The 17121-nt window shown below is 58.8% G+C and overlaps 1 protein-coding gene across 3 annotated transcripts in view; it reads left to right on the forward strand.

Moving 5' to 3' along the window:
- ABCA3 (ATP binding cassette subfamily A member 3) overlaps nt 1-17121 on the forward strand; it is a 36784-nt gene that overhangs the window by 12171 nt on the left and 7492 nt on the right. For 2 of the 3 annotated variants that reach the window (XM_023247118.2, XM_045047514.1), the window contains exons 10-20: nt 2662-2843; nt 5503-5646; nt 6099-6228; nt 6369-6523; nt 6762-6917; nt 7033-7243; nt 7972-8122; nt 9801-9899; nt 10823-11009; nt 11701-12004; nt 13796-14069. In XM_023247118.2, coding sequence (XP_023102886.2) covers nt 2662-2843; nt 5503-5646; nt 6099-6228; nt 6369-6523; nt 6762-6917; nt 7033-7243; nt 7972-8122; nt 9801-9899; nt 10823-11009; nt 11701-12004; nt 13796-14069 — 1993 coding nt within the window. The remainder of the gene's footprint in view (nt 1-2661; nt 2844-5502; nt 5647-6098; nt 6229-6368; nt 6524-6761; nt 6918-7032; nt 7244-7971; nt 8123-9800; nt 9900-10822; nt 11010-11700; nt 12005-13795; nt 14070-17121) is intronic. The other variant, XM_023247119.2, reaches the window with a different exon arrangement.

Below are 17121 nucleotides of genomic sequence, written 5' to 3' on the forward strand. Positions count from 1 at the left end.
GCCACCCGCTGGGGCGTGCCACCAGGGCTCTCCAGGGCTCCCCGGGCGCTCAGGACCTTGGAAGGAGCTGTCCCTGCCCCTGTGCTGAGAGGAGGCGGGATGGGGAGCACGAGCTTCTGCGTGGCCGCCCTGTGCCAGCGTCCGTCCCCGAGCACGTGCCGCTGCTCTGGCCTCCTCTCTCAGGGGGTGGAGTGCAGTCTCCCATCCCGGGACTGACCTGTGCCCCTGCGGTGCCGGCCCCGTGCACCCCGGGTCTCTGTCTCGGGCTGCCTGGTCTCATTCCCCGCAGTCCTGGCTCTTGTGGCTTCCTGGTGGGGGTCTGTGGGAGGAGAGAGCCTGTGGCACCTCCACGTGGCCTTGTCTTTAGAAATGTTTTCTTCCTTGGCAGGGTCTTCTGACACTTTGGCTTTTATTTATTTATTTTTAACGTTTATTTATTTTTGAGAGAGAGAGAGAGGGAGACAGAGGATCCGAAGCAGGCTCCACGCTGACAGCAGTTAGCCCTCTGTGAGGCTTGAACTCAGGAACCATGAGATCATGAACAAGCAGAAGTCGGATGCTCAGTCACTTGAGCCACCCAGGTGCCCCTGACACTTTGGCTTTTAAATATCTGTGTTTCTGGAGCACCTGGATGGCTCAGTTGGTTAAGCGTGTGGCTTCAGCTCGGGTCGTGATCTCGCCATCCATGAGCTGAAGCTGTCTGTGCTGACAGCTCAGAAGCTGTAGCCTGCCTCAGATTCTGTGTCTCCGTTTCTCTCTGCCCCTCTGCCACTCGTTCTCTGTTTCCATCATTCTAAAAATACTCATTAAAAAAATCTGTGTTTCTGTGTTTAGTAGTATGTGATAAATGTACACTTGTTTATTTATTTTTGAGAGAGAGAATAGGCAAGCACAGGGGGGCGGGGTAGAGAGGGAGAGAGACAGAGAGAGAGAGAGAGAGAGAGAGAGAGAGAGAGAGAGAGAGAGAATCCCAAGCAGACTCTGCACTGTCAGCTCAGAGCCTGATGCAGGGCTCAGTCTCACAGACTGTGAGATCATGACCTGAGCTGAAATCAAGAGTCAGACAGTTAACCGACTGGGCCACCCAGGTGCCTCTGACAGTGCATTTTAAAAGTCTACATTTATGGGGGCGCTTGGGTAGCTCAGTCGGTTGAACGTCCGACTTCGGCTCAGGTTATGATCTCGCAGTCAGTGAGTTCGAGCCCCGCATCGGGCTCTGTGCTGACAGCTCAGAGCCTGGAGCCTGCTTCGGATTCTGTGTCTCCCTCTGTCTCTCTGCCCCTCCCCCACTTGTGCTGTCTCTCTCTATCTCTCAAAAATAAATTTTTTTTAAATGTAAAACAAAAATTTTTAATAAAAAAAAAGTCTACATTTATGGGGCACCTGGGTGGCTCAGTCAGTTAAGCATCTGACTCTTTTTTTTTTCAATGTTTGTTTATTTTTTTGAGGGGAGGGGAGGGGCAGAGAGAGGGAGACACAGAATCTGAAGCAGGCTCCAGGCTCCAAGCTATCATCACAGAGCCTGACGCGGGGCTCGAACTCACAGAGTGCAAGATATGACATGAGCCGAAGTCGGACACTCAACTGACTGAGCCACCCAGGCACCCCACGTCTGATTCTTGATTTCAGCTCAGGTCATGATGTTACGACTCATGAGTTCGAGCCCCACCCTGGGCTCTGTGCTGACAGTGTGGAGTCTGCTTGGGATTCTGTCTGCCCCTACCCCACTCACATCCTGTGTCTCAAAAATCAGTAAACAAACACTTAAAAATAAATAAGTAAGATGCACTGCGCCTTGCAGGGTTCAGACACTTTGTTTTAAAGCCATTAACAAAGAAGAGTATAACTATACAGCCACTCTTGTTCTCAGTGTTCTACACTGAATTTACTTAGGTTCAAGTTGTTTTTTGTTGTTTTTTTTTAACGTTTATTTATTTTTGAGAGAGAGAGCACGAGAGGAAATGGGAGGAGATAGCAAAGAGAGGGAGACAGAATCCGAAGCAGGCTCTAGGCTCTGAGCTGTCAGCACAGAGCCCGATGCGGGGCTCGAACTCACGGACTGTGGGATCATGACCTGAGCCCAAAGTCAGACGTTCAACCACCTGAGCCACCCAGGCACCCTAACGCTGAATTTACTTACACACGCAAACTTCTAATTGCTTGAGAATGAACAGTGATCAAAGCCAGAGCATAGCCATTTCCGCGAGGGGCCCTGGGGCCAATCCCCAAGCACCGTTTGGGCTGTTGTCGGCAAACCCACAGAAGACGAAACCCTACGAGCGCCGCTAAGGAGAGTTTGTGTGTGAGTCAGGTCCTCCCGGTTTCTGAAAAGACCCGGATTGAATGTCCACTATTCCAGAGCTGGCCTTCACCCAGACCGTGCATATGTACATGTGTGTCTGCGTGTGTGCGGACGTGGACGTGGACGGATGTGCACGTAGGTCGTAAATCAAACCTGAGCCTCCCTCGTCAGTCCACAGGCTCTTGCTGTGTTCTGTAACTTTCCGATTTTGTGGCTCGCTGTTGTCTAGAGCCTCGAGGAAAGTCGCAGGTGTGCCGTAAAAGCGGGAAGGGAGAAGTCGCGCTGGCTTGGCGGGGACCTGCGCGCGGTGCCGCTGGGGCCGAGGGGCCGTTTCAGGCCCCCGTCCCGGTGTCTTCCAGGCGTGGGCGTCCAGTGGCGAAACCTCCTGAGTCCCGTCAACGTGGACGATGACTTCTCCTTTGGGCAAGTGCTGGGCATGCTACTGCTGGACTCCGTGCTCTACGGCCTGGTGACCTGGTACGTGGAGGCCGTGTTCCCAGGGCAGTTCGGCGTGCCCCAGCCCTGGTACTTCTTCATCACGGTGAGTGCTGGCGGCCCTCTTCCGCACGGGGGCAGGGGCGTCCCCCGCACACGCCCCGGGCCCCTCCGGTCCCTGGCACTCAACGCCTCGTCGGGCATGTCCCGCGTGCAGTCCGGGAGCCGTGTGTCCCAAAGGCCCTGAGACCCCCTACTGGCCAAGATGAGCCCCCTGCAGTCCAGGATCTGGAAAGGGCTCGCCCTGGCCCTGCAGCACGGGACCGGCACACGCCCACCCCCGGCCTCACGTCAAACAAATATCCCACTAGTTCCTCCACCTACCAAGTAACACAGCCTCCAGCCTCTTGTAAAAATGATCGCGTTGCTGGGATTCCCGGCACAGTCCCACCGCCCAGAGACGAGCCGTGCTGACCCCTTGGTGTGCAGTGGTTCAGACTGTTCTGAGCACGTACCCTCCGGCAGCCTGAGCCTGTGGGTGCGTGATATACGCACACTTGCTTTTACGAAAAGGGGACCATGTTGTACAAGTCTCGAAACTTGTTTGGGGTGGTTTTTTTGTTTATTTAAGTTTACTTTACTTTGAGAGAGAGACTGTGTGTGTATGTGTGGGAGGGGCAGAGAGAGAGAGAGAGAGAGAGAGAGAGAGAGAGAGAGAGAGAGAATCCCAAGCAAGCTCCGCACTGTCAGCTCAGAACCCAACACGTGGCTCGAACTCACCAACCACAAGATCATGACCTGAGCCAAAACCAAGAGTCAGACACTTAATTGACTGAGCCACCCAGGCACCCTGAAGCTTTTTTTTTAAACCTAACTTAGCTATCTTAAATACAAATGTGTGTGAATCTGTGTATAAATATACTTTTAGATACCTGTGCATAATTATAAGTTTTGTTTTCATCTTTGAACTAAGTATCTGCATTTTCAGGAATCACCTTCGTTTTTGAGCACAGCACCGCGTGGGGCCATCACCATGTGGTCCGTCAGTCCCTGCTGCTGGCGGGTGAGGTGCCACCTGAGTGTCCCCTCTCTGGTTCCACACATACTCACCATGAAGACACTGGAGTGTTTCATCACATCTAAGGTGCCCCTGATCCATAGGGGCACTGTCACTTTCTCACCAAGACAAATGGTGACAGTTAACTGTGGCACTCCATGATCTGTGACACATTCTGATTTCAGAGCCCTGTAAAACGTGAGAAGTGTGTCCCTTAAGACCAACAGGCTGGGGACACCCGGGTGGCTCAGTCACTTAAGCATCCGACTCCTGATTTCGGCTCAGGTCATGATCTCACAGTTTGTGGGTTCGAGCCCCACCTTGGGCTCTGCGCTGACAGCTTGGAGCCTGTTTGAGATTCTTTGTCTCCCTCTCTCTCACTCTGCCCTTCATGCTTGTGCACATGCGTGCACTCTCTCTTTCCCTCTCTCTCAAACAACAACAACAAACATTAAAAAAAAGACCAACAGGCCGTGGTGTGCTAGAACCATTCCAGGCATGGGAAGTACCAAGAACGGAGATGGGGGTGCCCCTGTGGGGCTTAGCTAGGGGCGGCTCTCCCGGGGCCCGGTTCTTCCCTTTCCTGTGACCCTCCCCACACCCGTGTGTCATCTGTGCCCATGGACCACCCAAGGGCAGGGGTTCTGCGTGGGCTGTGGCTGTATTCTTACGCATCCCACAGCCTGGCATTGTTGTGGCTAGACAGAGGGCAGGGTTCCTTGTCTAGACTGAGGGCATGGTTTTTTATCTAGACAGAAGGCAGGGGTCATTGTCTAGGTGGAAGGTGGGGGTCATTGTCTAGATAGAAGGCGGGGGTTGTTGTCTAGACAGAGGGCAGGAGTTGTCTAGACAGATGGTGGTAGTCATTGTCTATACAGATGGCAGGGGTCATTGTCTAGATGGAAGGCGGGGGTCGTTGTCCAGACAGAGGGCAGGAGTTGTCTAGACAGATGGTGGTGGTCATTGTCTAGACAGAGGGCAGGGGTCATTGTCTTGATGGACGATGGGGGTCGTTGTCTAGACAGATGGCAAGGCTCATTGTCTAGATGAAAGGCGGGGGTCGTTGTCTATACAGATGGCAGGGGTCATTGTCTACATGGAGAGTGGGGGTCATTGTCTATACAGATGGCAGGGGTTATTGTCTAGATGGAAGGCAGGGGTTGTTGTCTAGACATTGGGCAGGGATTTTCTAGACAGATGGCTGTGGTCCTTGTCTAGACAGAGGGCGGGGAAGCTTCCTCATAGCAAGGGAAGGCCAGGCCTTTTGGCTCCTCTTGCTTATTTTGTGAGCTCCTGTGTAGCTGAGTGAGGGCCAGTCAGGCATGGAGACACAGCCTCCCTCCTGTTTTGCCCGGACAGTGCCCCGGACTGGAACATTCAGCAGCCTGTCTTTGGTTTAAAGGTCCTCATTTACTTTTCATCTGTGTCACATGTGAGTTGTCTGCACCACCAACAAGCCTGTCAGGGATTGTGTGCCCAAATGGCGGGTCAGGAAAGAGGCTCAGAGCCTCCCCAGGTAGATGAGGGAGGAGCCGCGTGCACCCGCGCCCCACAGAGGCCTCGGGCCGCCCCACCTCTGCAGCAGGGCCCCGGGCGAGGGCTGTTTGCTGACAGTGTTTGGCGTGTCGGGGAACCTGCTGCCATTCCTCACAAACACAATGAACTGACACGAGTTGGCTGCTTGAGACCCGTCTGCTTTCCACCCCAGCCCTCGTACTGGTGCGGGCACCCACAGACAGTTTTGGGGAAAGAAGAGGAAGATGATGATCCAGAGAAAGTGCTCAGAACCGAGTACTTTGAGGCTGAGCCAGAGGACCTGGTGGCCGGGATCAAGATCAAGCATGTGACCAAGGTGCTGCACCCTGTGGGGTGGGTGGGGACGGGGACCTCATGCCACGGGGCATGAGACCTGCCACCTTGCCCAGGGCTGTCTCCAAGCTGGGGGCCGTCCCCCAGGCCCTGTTGCTCCTAGACCCCCGTGGCTGCTCTCTGACCCCTCCCCAGGCTCTGTCCCCAGGGCTCAGGTGACTCGGGGGAGCCAGCAGTGCATGCTGCCTGGGCTTACCCCGGAGTCAGCCCTGCCCCCAAACACTTGCTGGTCCACTGAAGCGGGACAGACATCACCCGGGGCGGGGGTGGGGGGAGGCATGGCCTCCAATCAGCACTTCGCCAGAAATTTCCCACCTCTGCACTGGCCGGCCACGCTGGGCACTGTCTCCTGAGACCCGTCGGGCAGGTGTTCCAGCGGGGGCTGGGGGCCAGGCAGGGCCTGAAGTCCAGGGCCGCCCTCGGCCTTCGCTGCAGGTGTTCAGAGTGGGGAACAAGGGCAAAGCAGCCGTCAGAGACCTGAATCTGAACCTGTACGAGGGGCAGATCACGGTGCTGCTGGGCCACAACGGCGCGGGGAAGACCACCACCCTCTCCATGCTCACAGGTGAGGCGCCACGGCCTCAGCTCCGGCCGGCCGGTCAGCGGTCCGGCCAGACAAGGGTCACACCTCGTGCTGACGGGGGTGGGGAGAGGGTCCGGTGTTCCCGCTGAACTTCGGCCTCCGGGTCTTCTGCTTGGCCCTAGGTCTCTTTCCCCCAACCAGCGGCCGGGCGTATATCAACGGGTACGAGATTTCACAGGACATGGTTCAGATCCGCAAGAGCTTGGGCCTGTGCCCGCAGCACGACATCCTGTTTGACAACCTGACCGTCGCAGAACACCTGTACTTCTACGCACAGGTGAGCCGGCCGCTGAGTGCGCTTAGGTTCTGTAGTGGTTTCCTTGTCTGCGAGCTTGGGCCCCAAGGCGTGAACCCTCAGCTTCCCACCAAATAGAACCCACCTGGAGCAGCTGCTTGCAGACCTGCAGCGGGGCGGCGGGGAGGGAAGTCAGGGCACACGGCGCAGCACGCGGAGGGCAGGAGGAGGCGCCAAGGCCGGGAGCCCCTGCCCGACGTCCCTGCCCCCGCTGTCTCAGCTGAAGGGCCTGTCCCGCCTCAAGTGCCCCGAAGAGGTCCAGCGGATGCTGCACGCCCTCAGCCTGGAGGACAAGCGGGACTCCCTGAGCAGGTGCCTGAGCGGGGGCCTGAGGCGCAAGCTGTCCATCGGCATCGCCCTCATCGCGGGCTCCAAGGTAGGCGGGCGGGAGGCCCCGGGGCGGGGCGCCCAGCACGGCGGGCGGCCACGGGGAGCCGCCGCCACCCTGCCACCCCGCCACCCCGCCACTGGCTCCTCGGCCGGGTCCGCAGGTGCTGATGCTGGACGAGCCCACCTCGGGCATGGACGCCGTCTCCAGGAGGGCCATCTGGGACCTGCTGCAGCAGCACAAGAGCCAGCGCACCGTGCTGCTCACCACGCACTTCATGGACGAGGCCGACCTGCTGGGGGACCGCGTGGCCATCATGGCCAAGGGGGAGCTTCAGTGCTGCGGGTCCTCGCTGTTCCTCAAGCAGAAGTACGGTGAGCGGGGCGGGCGGGGCCCTGCTGCCGGGACAGGGACGGGAGGAGGGAGCGCGGGAGCAGTCTTGATTGGGTTAGGACAACATCCCGCCGTGACCGGGAAGGGGCAGCCAAGCGTCAGCCAAGGCCGCCGAGACCAGCGGTGCCCTTGCAGAGGCCACACTGGCTACCGTGGAGGCGCGCGGCCTGTGGCACATTCCAGGGCTGGGTTTGCCATGTGAGTGTGGCTTCCTCGAAGGCAGCTCATGGTCCGATGCCCCAGGCCCACCCACATCCCACCAACAGACAAGCTCCCCTCCTCAGACACCCCGGGACTTGTACACCTCCCTTCCCCAGTCCCTTGGCCGGCGCACAGCCCTGCCTGGCGGATGGCGACCAGACGTGGTCACCCTCGGGGCCGCCGTTGTCCGGGGCTCCCTTGTGGAGAAAGCAGAGAGGGCAGGTCTTGGGGACTGTTCCTGCCGCAGCCTGAGAGTGGACTGCAGAGCCCAGCTTGGGCCTCACGTCCTTACCGGCAGCGCTCCCAGGTCCCCCAGCGTCTCTGCCCAGCAAGGGCCTGGGAGAAAAGCCCCGAGGATGGCACCGAGGGGTCCAGGTGCATCCGCTCCAGTGCCGCCGTCCCTGCTTTCCGGCCTCTTTCCCACGACCTGTCCTGGTCACGAGCCGAGGGCCCGGAGGGACGGCAGAAGTGGGACACGGCGTCCCGGGGGGGCTCCTCACTGTTGCAGGTGCGGGCTACCACATGACGCTGGTGAAGGAGCCCCACTGTGACCCCGAGGCCATCTCCCGGCTGGTGCGCCACCACGTCCCCAGCGCCACGCTGGAGAGCAGAGCCGGTGCAGAGCTGTCCTTCATCCTGCCCAAGGAGAGCACCCACAGGTACGCGTCCCCGGGGGCGCAGGCACGGCCCTGAGAAGGGGGCTCAGTGGGCCTCGGGAGGCTCCGTGCGTAGGGTCCCCCGCTCCTGCCTGTCAGGCTCGGCCAGCAGGGCTCCCAAGCCCACAGCTGTGACAGCAGGTGGAGAACCAGTGCAATGGAACTGGGAACCCTCCCTGGGTGGAGAGTGTCTGCTGTCCCTCTCGGCACACGGCCAGCCCCTCCTCCCGGGTTCGCCCGCGCACAGCGCCCATGAGCTCCTCATGGAATCGTGAATGTGTGTGTCTTCTTTGTCTCACGCTGTGAGTCACGCGCCGAAGCCTTGTGAACAGAGCAGGTTCTGGTGTGGGGGGTAAGAACCCAACCCTCGATTCACGTTCAGAAACTTTGGGGTATAAATCTTTAAAGTCTGTTTAGCGTTGCTACTAGCCCGATCGATGGTGTGGTTTTGGGTTCCCCCACTCCGTCACACCGTGACTTCGTCAACATCTGTTCCAGCACCACGCACTCCTGGTTTCCCCCCAAGAATACACCAGGAGACATCCTTCTAGAAAACTCTCGGTCTAAATCTCCAGTGACCCCCTCAGGAGGGGCAAAGGGGACCAAGTTCCTCCCGCAGAGGTGATGTACGTGACTTCCCCGTCAGCAGGACGGGACAGTGTCCATTTTACACCACGCTTGCCAGCTTTGATGAAGTTGTTTTTTAAATATTTGCGTAGCCAGTGGCTGAAATGGCATTTTGTTTTCCTTCCACTCCTGCTAACAGGAGGTCGGTCTTGCCGCCGCTCACACGGCTTTCTCTGGATATCGTGTGCTCCTGTCTCTTGCTCGTGTATCAGTCAGAGCATTTTATGGAGCGATATCAACCATTTTTGCTGCAGTTTTTTCCATTTGGTCGTTGACTGATTTTGTGGGACTTTTTTCCCCATGCAGATACTTTACATTTCACGGGTCCTATCTTTTCCTCCGTGATTTTTTTCCTTAGAAAGCGCTACCCTGCAATCAAATGAATATCCTCCAGGTGTTTTGGTTTTTTGGTTTTTGTGATTTCACGTGGATGTTTTCTAGCAAACAGTATCTCAGGCCTAAGTCCTCACGGCAGAAGGTCATGTGGCCGGGGCGCCTGGGTGTCTCAGTCAGTTGAGCATCTGACTCCTGATTTCCGCTCAGTTCATGGGCTCGTAGGATCCACTGAGTGTGGAGCCCGCTTAAGATTCTGTCTCTCTCTTTCTCTCTGCCCCCGTCCCCAGCTTGCGCATGTATGCTCTCTCTCTTAAAATGTCACGTAGGGAACAGGGCGCCTGGGTGGCGCAGTCGGTTGAGCGTCCGACTTCAGCCAGGTCACGATCTCGCGGTCCGTGAGTTCGAGCCCCGCGTCGGGCTCTGGGCTGATGGCTCAGAGCCTGGAGCCTGTTTCCGATTCTGTGTCTCCCTCTCTCTCTGCCCCTCCCCCGTTCATGCTCTGTCTCTCTCTGTCCCAAAAATAAATAAACGTTGAAAGAAAAATTAAAAAAAAAAATGTCACGTAGGGAAAAAGAGGGGGAAACAAACCCAACTCACGGTTTTCCAGGCAGCTTTTCCAGGCGCCAAGGCCACTCTGCCCTGCCCCGGGCCACGTGAAGGAATAAGTTGCCTCCAAAGTCACTGAGAGGCAGCTCTTCACTCGAGGTCTTGCTTCCAGGTTCGAAAGTCTGTTTGCCAAACTGGAGAAGCAGCAGAAGGAGCTGGGGATCGCCAGCTTCGGGGCCTCGGTCACCACCATGGAGGAGGTCTTCCTCCGGTCAGTAAACGCGGGCGTCCATCAGTCTAGGCGCCGATGCTTGTCGACAGCGTGCCGGTGAAGCAGCCCCCTGACTGTCAGATCCAACCCCGACCTGAGGGGGGCGTGCCGGCGTGGGTGGGGCCCCAACTCCCCAGGGCACTCAGAAGGCAGGGCGGCTGAACTCCGATCTCCTCTCCGGAAACTTCCGCCCCAACCCCCTTCATGGGGAGGGTGCAGGCGGCCCTGCGGCCTCTGTTCACCATGCGGGCCCGACAGGCAGGCCCCCAGAACTGCGGGCGGCAGGGGCTTCCCCGGGGCGGTGAAGATGTTCACCAGATTTTCCTCCAGCACCTATTTGGCAGATGGAGTGCTAGGGACTGGAAGCAACAAAAGTACGTGTGAGGTACATGTTTTTCTCTGAGGATCCCGGGACCTAGCGAGGAGGCAGAACAGTGAGTGTGTGCGCGGTATGCACATATCAGGTGGCTCAAGGGTGTCCACGCGGCCCCACCACCCACCCGGCCGCTGCCTGCACTCCCCCCACGCACACCCGTCCCCACTGAGCCATTCCTGGGCGGCGGCTCCCAGAGCACACGCACCTGCCCGTCGGTCCCAGCTCGGCCCCAGGCGCCCGGACCCATGGCGCCCAGTGCTGGCACAACTACACTCCCGGGGCCTCCATCGTGCCCCCAGTACCCCCCTCCCCGTCCCTGTGGCTTTGGCCCATCTTGCAGGGAGACCGCGGTCCTTGTGGGCAGGGGCCTTGTCTGGTTATCTGTCCCTCGTGGATTCCGCGTCTGGTGTTCTGATGGCATCTGGTGATGGGCACGTGAAGAGACAAAGCACAGCCAGCAGAGCTAACAGTGTGCCCCTCCTCCTCCCTCCCTGACGGCCCCCGCGGGGAGCTGAGCGGTGACCGGGCCTCCTGTGTCTTGGCACAGTGTGGGCAAACTGGTGGACACCAGCATGGACATCCAGGCCATCCAGCTCCCTGCCCTGCAATACCAGCACGAGAGGCGGGCGAGCGACTGGGCAGTGGACAGCCACCTGTGCGGGGCCATGGACCCGACCGACGGCATTGGCTCCCTGATCGAGGACGAGTGCGCCACTGCCAAGCTCAACACTGGGGTGAGTGCCAAGGGCTGGGCCGGCCGGTGCGGGAAGGCTGGGAGACCCCTGAGCCCCACGTGTTAGCATCCAGGGGGACAGATGAGGGCTCCTGGAGGGTCAGTTCACTGGGAAGAGGGCAGATTACAGCTCACGCGGTCACAGCAGGGAGAAGGAAAACCCAGCACATTTTAATTCAGCGACTGTAATATCGTTTTGTTCTAAGTGGGCCACGTTGCATATGCTGCTGACTCTGCTCTGTTTACCGAGGGCTTTGCCGTAAGCCTGGTGTTCGCTCAGTAAAGGGCAGCGCTGCTCTGTCTTACGGAAAAGCAGAGTCTGGGTCACGGTGGCCTGGCCAGCACGTAGCAGAGCAGGAGTCTGACCCTGGAGGGGTCCCCACGCTTGGAGGGCTCCCGTATGAGCGCAGACGGGGTCCCCTGCCAAGATCGGGGGAAAGGCAGCGGCCTTGGCTCCCCCAGTGTGGTGGGACCCCCCCGAGGCCCTGTGGGGACCCGCAGGGACACGGATGTGCACATCTCCCGTGTTATTGAAGGAGGAGCTTTGCAAGAAGCCCTGGGGCCTCGGGGCGCACGCATCGGTTGGAGGCCACCAGGCGTGTGCTGGGACCGTGCCTGCGGCTGAGGGTGGGGGGCAGGGGTGTGCTGCTGGCCCCGTGGAGCACCGTGACAGCCCGTCCCCTCTGCCACAGCTCGCCCTCCACTGCCAGCAGTTCTGGGCCATGTTCCTGAAGAAGGCCGTGTACAGCTTGCGCGAGTGGAAGATGGTGGTGGCCCAGGTCCTGGTCCCTCTGACGTGCGTCACCCTGGCCCTCCTGGCCGTCAACTACTCCTCGGAGACCTTTGATGACCCCATGCTGGAGCTGACCCTGGGCGCATACGGCAGAACTGTCGTGCCCTTTGCTGTCCCCGGGGCCTCCCGGCTGGACCAGCAGCTGTCGGAGCAGCTGAAGGCCATGCTGCAGGCCGAGGGCCAGGAGCCGCGGGAGGTGCTGGGTAAGGGCCGGGCCCGGAGCCCAGCTTCTCAGCGCAGGCACCGTGGGCACTTGGGGCATTGGCTCCTCCCTGTCCGTGCACCCTGGGATGTTGAGAAGCATCCCTGGCATTGCGTCCCCCTCTCCCCACCCCGTCGTCGTGACAACCACAACTGCCTCCGGACATCACCACTAGGGGGAAGGCCGTTGCCTGAGTCAGGAAGGCACAGGCAGCATCTGGGACTAAGGTTTGCCCAGGACGGGCGGTCACTTAGGTCTGTGTCGGGGTCAGAGGTGAAACATGAAACCTCCGCGGTGTCACCATTGCCCTTCGTTTGCCGGGCTGGTCACAGCACACACTGAGGTAACACGGTGCTCTCTTCCAGCACCTCAGACCGAAGCACCTGCGTCCCTGGCCCTGGCAGTCAGACGCGGCCCTGGGTTCAGAGCAGGCCTCGAGCTCGGGTCAGATGGGCCAGACGTGGGGGAAGGTGGCCTTGGCTTGCTGCTCCCTCCCCCTGCTGGACCGCAGCCCAGAGACTCAGGAAGCAGGCTCTGGTTTAGGGGAAGGCTGGATGCCTCTACGTCCCGGAACCGGAACCAGCCCGTCTTCCAGTGCCCACTTCTGCCCCGAGTCCCAGTGTGGCCCTGACCACCCCTGCGACCCTGGTTAGGCCTCAGGAGACATCCTGTCACCTCCGTGTGCCCTCCGCCACGTTTGCCGGCTCTCCCCCAGCCAGGCCCAAAGATTCTGGGCATCTCTTGGCACACGGTGGCTCTGGGGGGTTCGGGACATGGCCTCAGATGCCCCTGGCCTGAGTCCTTCTGGAAGACCAAAGTGTCCGTTCCCTTGTCGAGCGTGCAACCTTCCGGCTTTGTTCACCTCGCCGTGCGGTCTTGTTTCACTGCTTTTAAGGCCATCGGATGCTTTTTCTTCTGTAATGGCAGCTGCGGCCCCATTGGCAGAGCCTCTATCACTCTTAAGGTCAGGGCTCCCGGACACATCCCTGCCCCTCGCTGACCCTAGGGCCTGCAAGGCAGACGTCCTCTCTCTTGACCCCGTTTACAGGCCAGGGCAGTGAGGGCGTGTGTAGGTGCACGTGATGCTGGGCCGGGCAGCCGCCAGCGACCATTGGGTGGACCCCAGCACCCCTGTCTGAACCCCTGTCCCCACATCTCCACCACGGAGCGAAGCAGGGCTGGGGCGGGTCCTGGCTCCTCGAATGCCCAGAGGGTCCGGCACCTGCAGTGGGGTTTGCCAGGGTTCTTGCTGGTGAGGAGGGAATCCTCCTCCTCCCTGGGCCCCACTCCCTCAGGCCACTCTTTTTAAAGACCACCTTTTTCTCCTGATTACGAAAGGTTACTCATTCCATAAAAACTGGAAAACCAGAGAAACAGGCGGAGGTCCTGTCTAATCTCGCCCCTCAAGGGCAGCCCCCTACCCGCTGGCTCGCCCAGCCGCCCCACAGGAGGTCACAGGCCTGCCTCTTAGAGCCTCTCCCTCTCCGGAGCGGCCTCCTCCCTGCCCCACTGGCCCTGGTCCAGGGCTGCCTCCCTTTAGTCTCGGGAGGCATTTGGGGGGGCAGAAGAAGGAGTGTGGCCCTCCCACTTGGCCTCCTGTGGCCCCGGGGTGCCCGTTCGCCCAGGCCCCGCCGCTCCCATGACGTGACCCCCCGGCCCGTGGGCTCCGCGAGAGTAGAAGGTGGTGTTTCCTTGCCACGGCCCCTCCAGGCCTCCGAGCTCCTCAGAGTGGGCACCTCGGGCACGTGCCCCAGGGGCCGTCGTCCGCTCCTGACCCTCTGTCGCCCCCCAGGTGACCTGGAGGAGTTCCTGGTTTTCAGGGCTTCGGTGGAGGGAGGTGGCTTCAACGAGCGGTGCCTGGTGGCCGTGTCCTTCAGAGACGTCGGCGAGCGGACGGTTGTCACTGCCCTGTTCAACAACCAGGCGTACCACTCCCCAGCCACCGCGCTGGCTGTCGTCGACAACCTTCTGTTCAAGCTGCTGTGCGGCCCCCGGGCCTCCATCGTGGTCTCCAACTACCCCCAGCCCCGGAGCGCCCTGCAGGCCGCCAAGGACCAGTTCAATGAGTAGGTGCACTGCCCCTGCCAGGGCCCTGCCCCCACCCATCAGGGCCTCGCACCGGGCACCGCCAGAGCCACCAAGGGCCACATAGGCGGATGAAGCACTGTTTGTGCCTTCAGGAAGCTTCTGGGTTTGGGCCAGGGAACCTCTCCCCCACGTTTTCCCCAGCCCTGCGTATTCACTGTCTCCTCAGACAACAGATTAGCTGGGGAGGCCCTATCCCACATACTGAAGTATCCAAGAGGGGACTCCTGAGGCCTCGGAGCACAGCCGTTCCCTCTTCCCTAATCTGCACCCGGCTCCTGCTGGCCATTGTCCCCAGGGGTTTCGGCACACGCTTGTGCCCGGAGCAGTGCCTCTGTGTGTGAACCAGAATACAGAACACAGCGAAGTCAGGTATCGCTGCCCAAGGTGGCCTCAAATCAGGGAGCCCTGTGGGCCTCTCTCTTCTCAGGCCTTGTCATGCTCTGGTATGTGTGGGACTCTCCCCCATGCTGGTCACAGAGCCCCCTAAACCCCAGAACGTCCAGAAGAGGCCAAGACAATCAGTTTTGGAACAAGATCAATGACTCCATGTGGGGCGATTAATTAACGGGGAGGGGCAGCCTTATCCCCACCCCCCACACACACCGGACTGCTCTGGGCCTTGCGATGTCTTCGTCCCCCTCTGCTACCTCCTGTCTCTACCCTGAAAGCAGAGACACAGCAGCCGCTCTGTGCCCTCCTTGTCCTGCTGGGGACAGGCGGGCACACGGATGAACTCTCGTGGCGGGTCGGACTGGTGGTCTGAAGGCCGCACAGCCCTGGGGAGGGGCCTCCGCTCTGCTTGGGCCCTGGGGACACAGGCCTGAGGGGCCCTCGGACCTGGGCGGGGTGGTCAGCAGCCACAGGTGGGGTGGGGGACTGTGCTGGGGGCATCAGGAAGTTGGCAGCTCCTTCCCAGTGGGCTCTGTGTGAGGAGACCCCCAGGTCAGCTGAGGTCGGGGCGGCAGGAACTTTGGTTCTGTTTCAGCAGCTTTAGGAGACGGAGGTCACCTGTTGTGACGTGGGCTGGAGTGGTTGTTAGTACTCACAGGGCGGGGCCAGCCCCGAATCTGATAGAATTGTCCCAGTTGTTTTAGTTCCAGATGCATCATGAAAGGATGACCCCAGAGAGTCTGGTTCACACCCCTCATCACCCTCATCACACGTAGTTAAAAGTTTTTTCCCTTGTGGTGAGAAGTTTTAAGATCCTGTCTGAGCAACTTTCAAATGAGCAACCCAGTATCGGGTTAACCTTAACTGTAGTCACCGTGCCCGACGTGGCATCCCCAGGACTCACTTATTTTATGACTGGAAGCTAGTTGACGCCCTTCACCCGCTTTGCCCACCCCCTGGCAAGCACCAGTCCATTCTCTGTATCTGTGACTTCCTTTTTGTTTCGTTTGTAGATTCCGTGTGTAAGTAAGATCTCATGGTAGTCGTCTTTCTCTGTCTGACTTAGTTAATTCAGCGCGGTGCCCTCCAGGCCCATCCACGTGTCACACACGGCAGGTTCTCCTTCTCTGTTGTGGCTGGAAAATACTCTATTGTGTATGTTAGCACAGTCTCTCTCTCCACTCACCTGTCGATGGACATGCTGTTGTTTCTGCTTTGGCTGTTGTAAATAACGCTGCTGTGAACATGGGGAGGGGGAGGTTTCTTCATTGTTGTTTTTTTTTTTTTAATTTTAGAGAGTGTGTGCGAGTGAGGGAGTGGGGCAGAGGCAGAGAGAGAGAGGGAGAGAGAGAGAACCCTAAGCAGGCTCCACTCTCAGTGCAGAGCACAATGTGGGGCTCGATCACATGGCCCTAGGAACATGACCTGAGCCAAAATCGAGTCAGACGCCCAACCAACTGAGCCACCCAGGCACCCTGAGGCTTCATTTTCTTTGGATAACCACCCATAAGTGCAATTGCTGGGTCATAGGGTAGTTCTGTTTTTAACTGTTGTTTTTTTAATACACATATTTTTGTACTGTTTATTTTTGAGAGAGAGAGAAAGAGAGCAAGAGAGGGGCAGAGAGAGAGGGAGTCACAGAATCTGAATCAAGCCACAGGCTCTGAACTGTCAGCACAGAGCCCGATGCGGGGCTCAAACCCATGAACTGTGAGATCATGACCTGTGTCAATGTCGAACACTTAACCGACTGAGCCACCCGGGCGCCCCCTATTTTTAACTTTCTGAGGAGCCTGCCCACTGCTCTTCAGAGTGGCTGTTCCAGCTTGCATGCCCACCAGCAGGGCACGAGGGGCCCCCTCTCCCGCATCCACGCCGGCACATTCTCTCTTCGTGATGCTGGCCATTCTGACCGGGGAGAGGGGATCTCTCCTTATGGCTTTGGTTTGCATTTCCCTGGTGGTTAGTGATGCTGTGCACCTTTCCATGTGCCTCTTGGACCACAGTACGATCCTACTGCGTGGCCATCACACCCTGAAGGAGCCCCGGGACGCCAGCAGCCGCCTGCCCCCCCCCCCACCCGTGTCTCCTTTTGCAGACGGCCTCCAGTCTCTTCCTGTCTCCATGGATTTGCCTGTACTGGACGTTTCGTGTGAATGGAATCATCTAATAAGAGGCCTTTTGTGACCGGCGGTTCTCACTTTTCAGGGGCTTATCCGCGTTGTGTGGATACTTAATTCCCTCTTTTTTTTTTTTTTGGCCAATAACATCCACATGTTGAAGCGCTGCTTATTGAGACAGCCAGGAGGTTTCTGAGCAACAGAGTAATGCCATCAGTGGTGGTTTCTGGAAGGTGTTGCTGGCAACCTAATGCAGAATGCACCTGATAAGGGGGGGGGGGGATGAACCACTGCAGCCATGCAGATGCCGATGGGGTCCACCAAGAGCAGGGCCAGCCAGGCAGGGGGTCCTCAGGAGATGTGGGAAAGGCAGCGATGGTGGGGCCATCGCCTGAGTGTCTGGGGGACGTGGGGGATGCAGGGACAGCTTGAAGGCGACTGGGAGAGTGGTATGTCCATCACTGGGGGCAGGAAGCCCAGAGGAGGAGCTGTTCTGGCAGGGAGGGGTTTTCCTGGCTCG

This window comes from Felis catus, chromosome E3 (assembly GCF_018350175.1).
Source record: "Felis catus isolate Fca126 chromosome E3, F.catus_Fca126_mat1.0, whole genome shotgun sequence".
NCBI lineage: Eukaryota > Metazoa > Chordata > Mammalia > Carnivora > Felidae > Felis > Felis catus.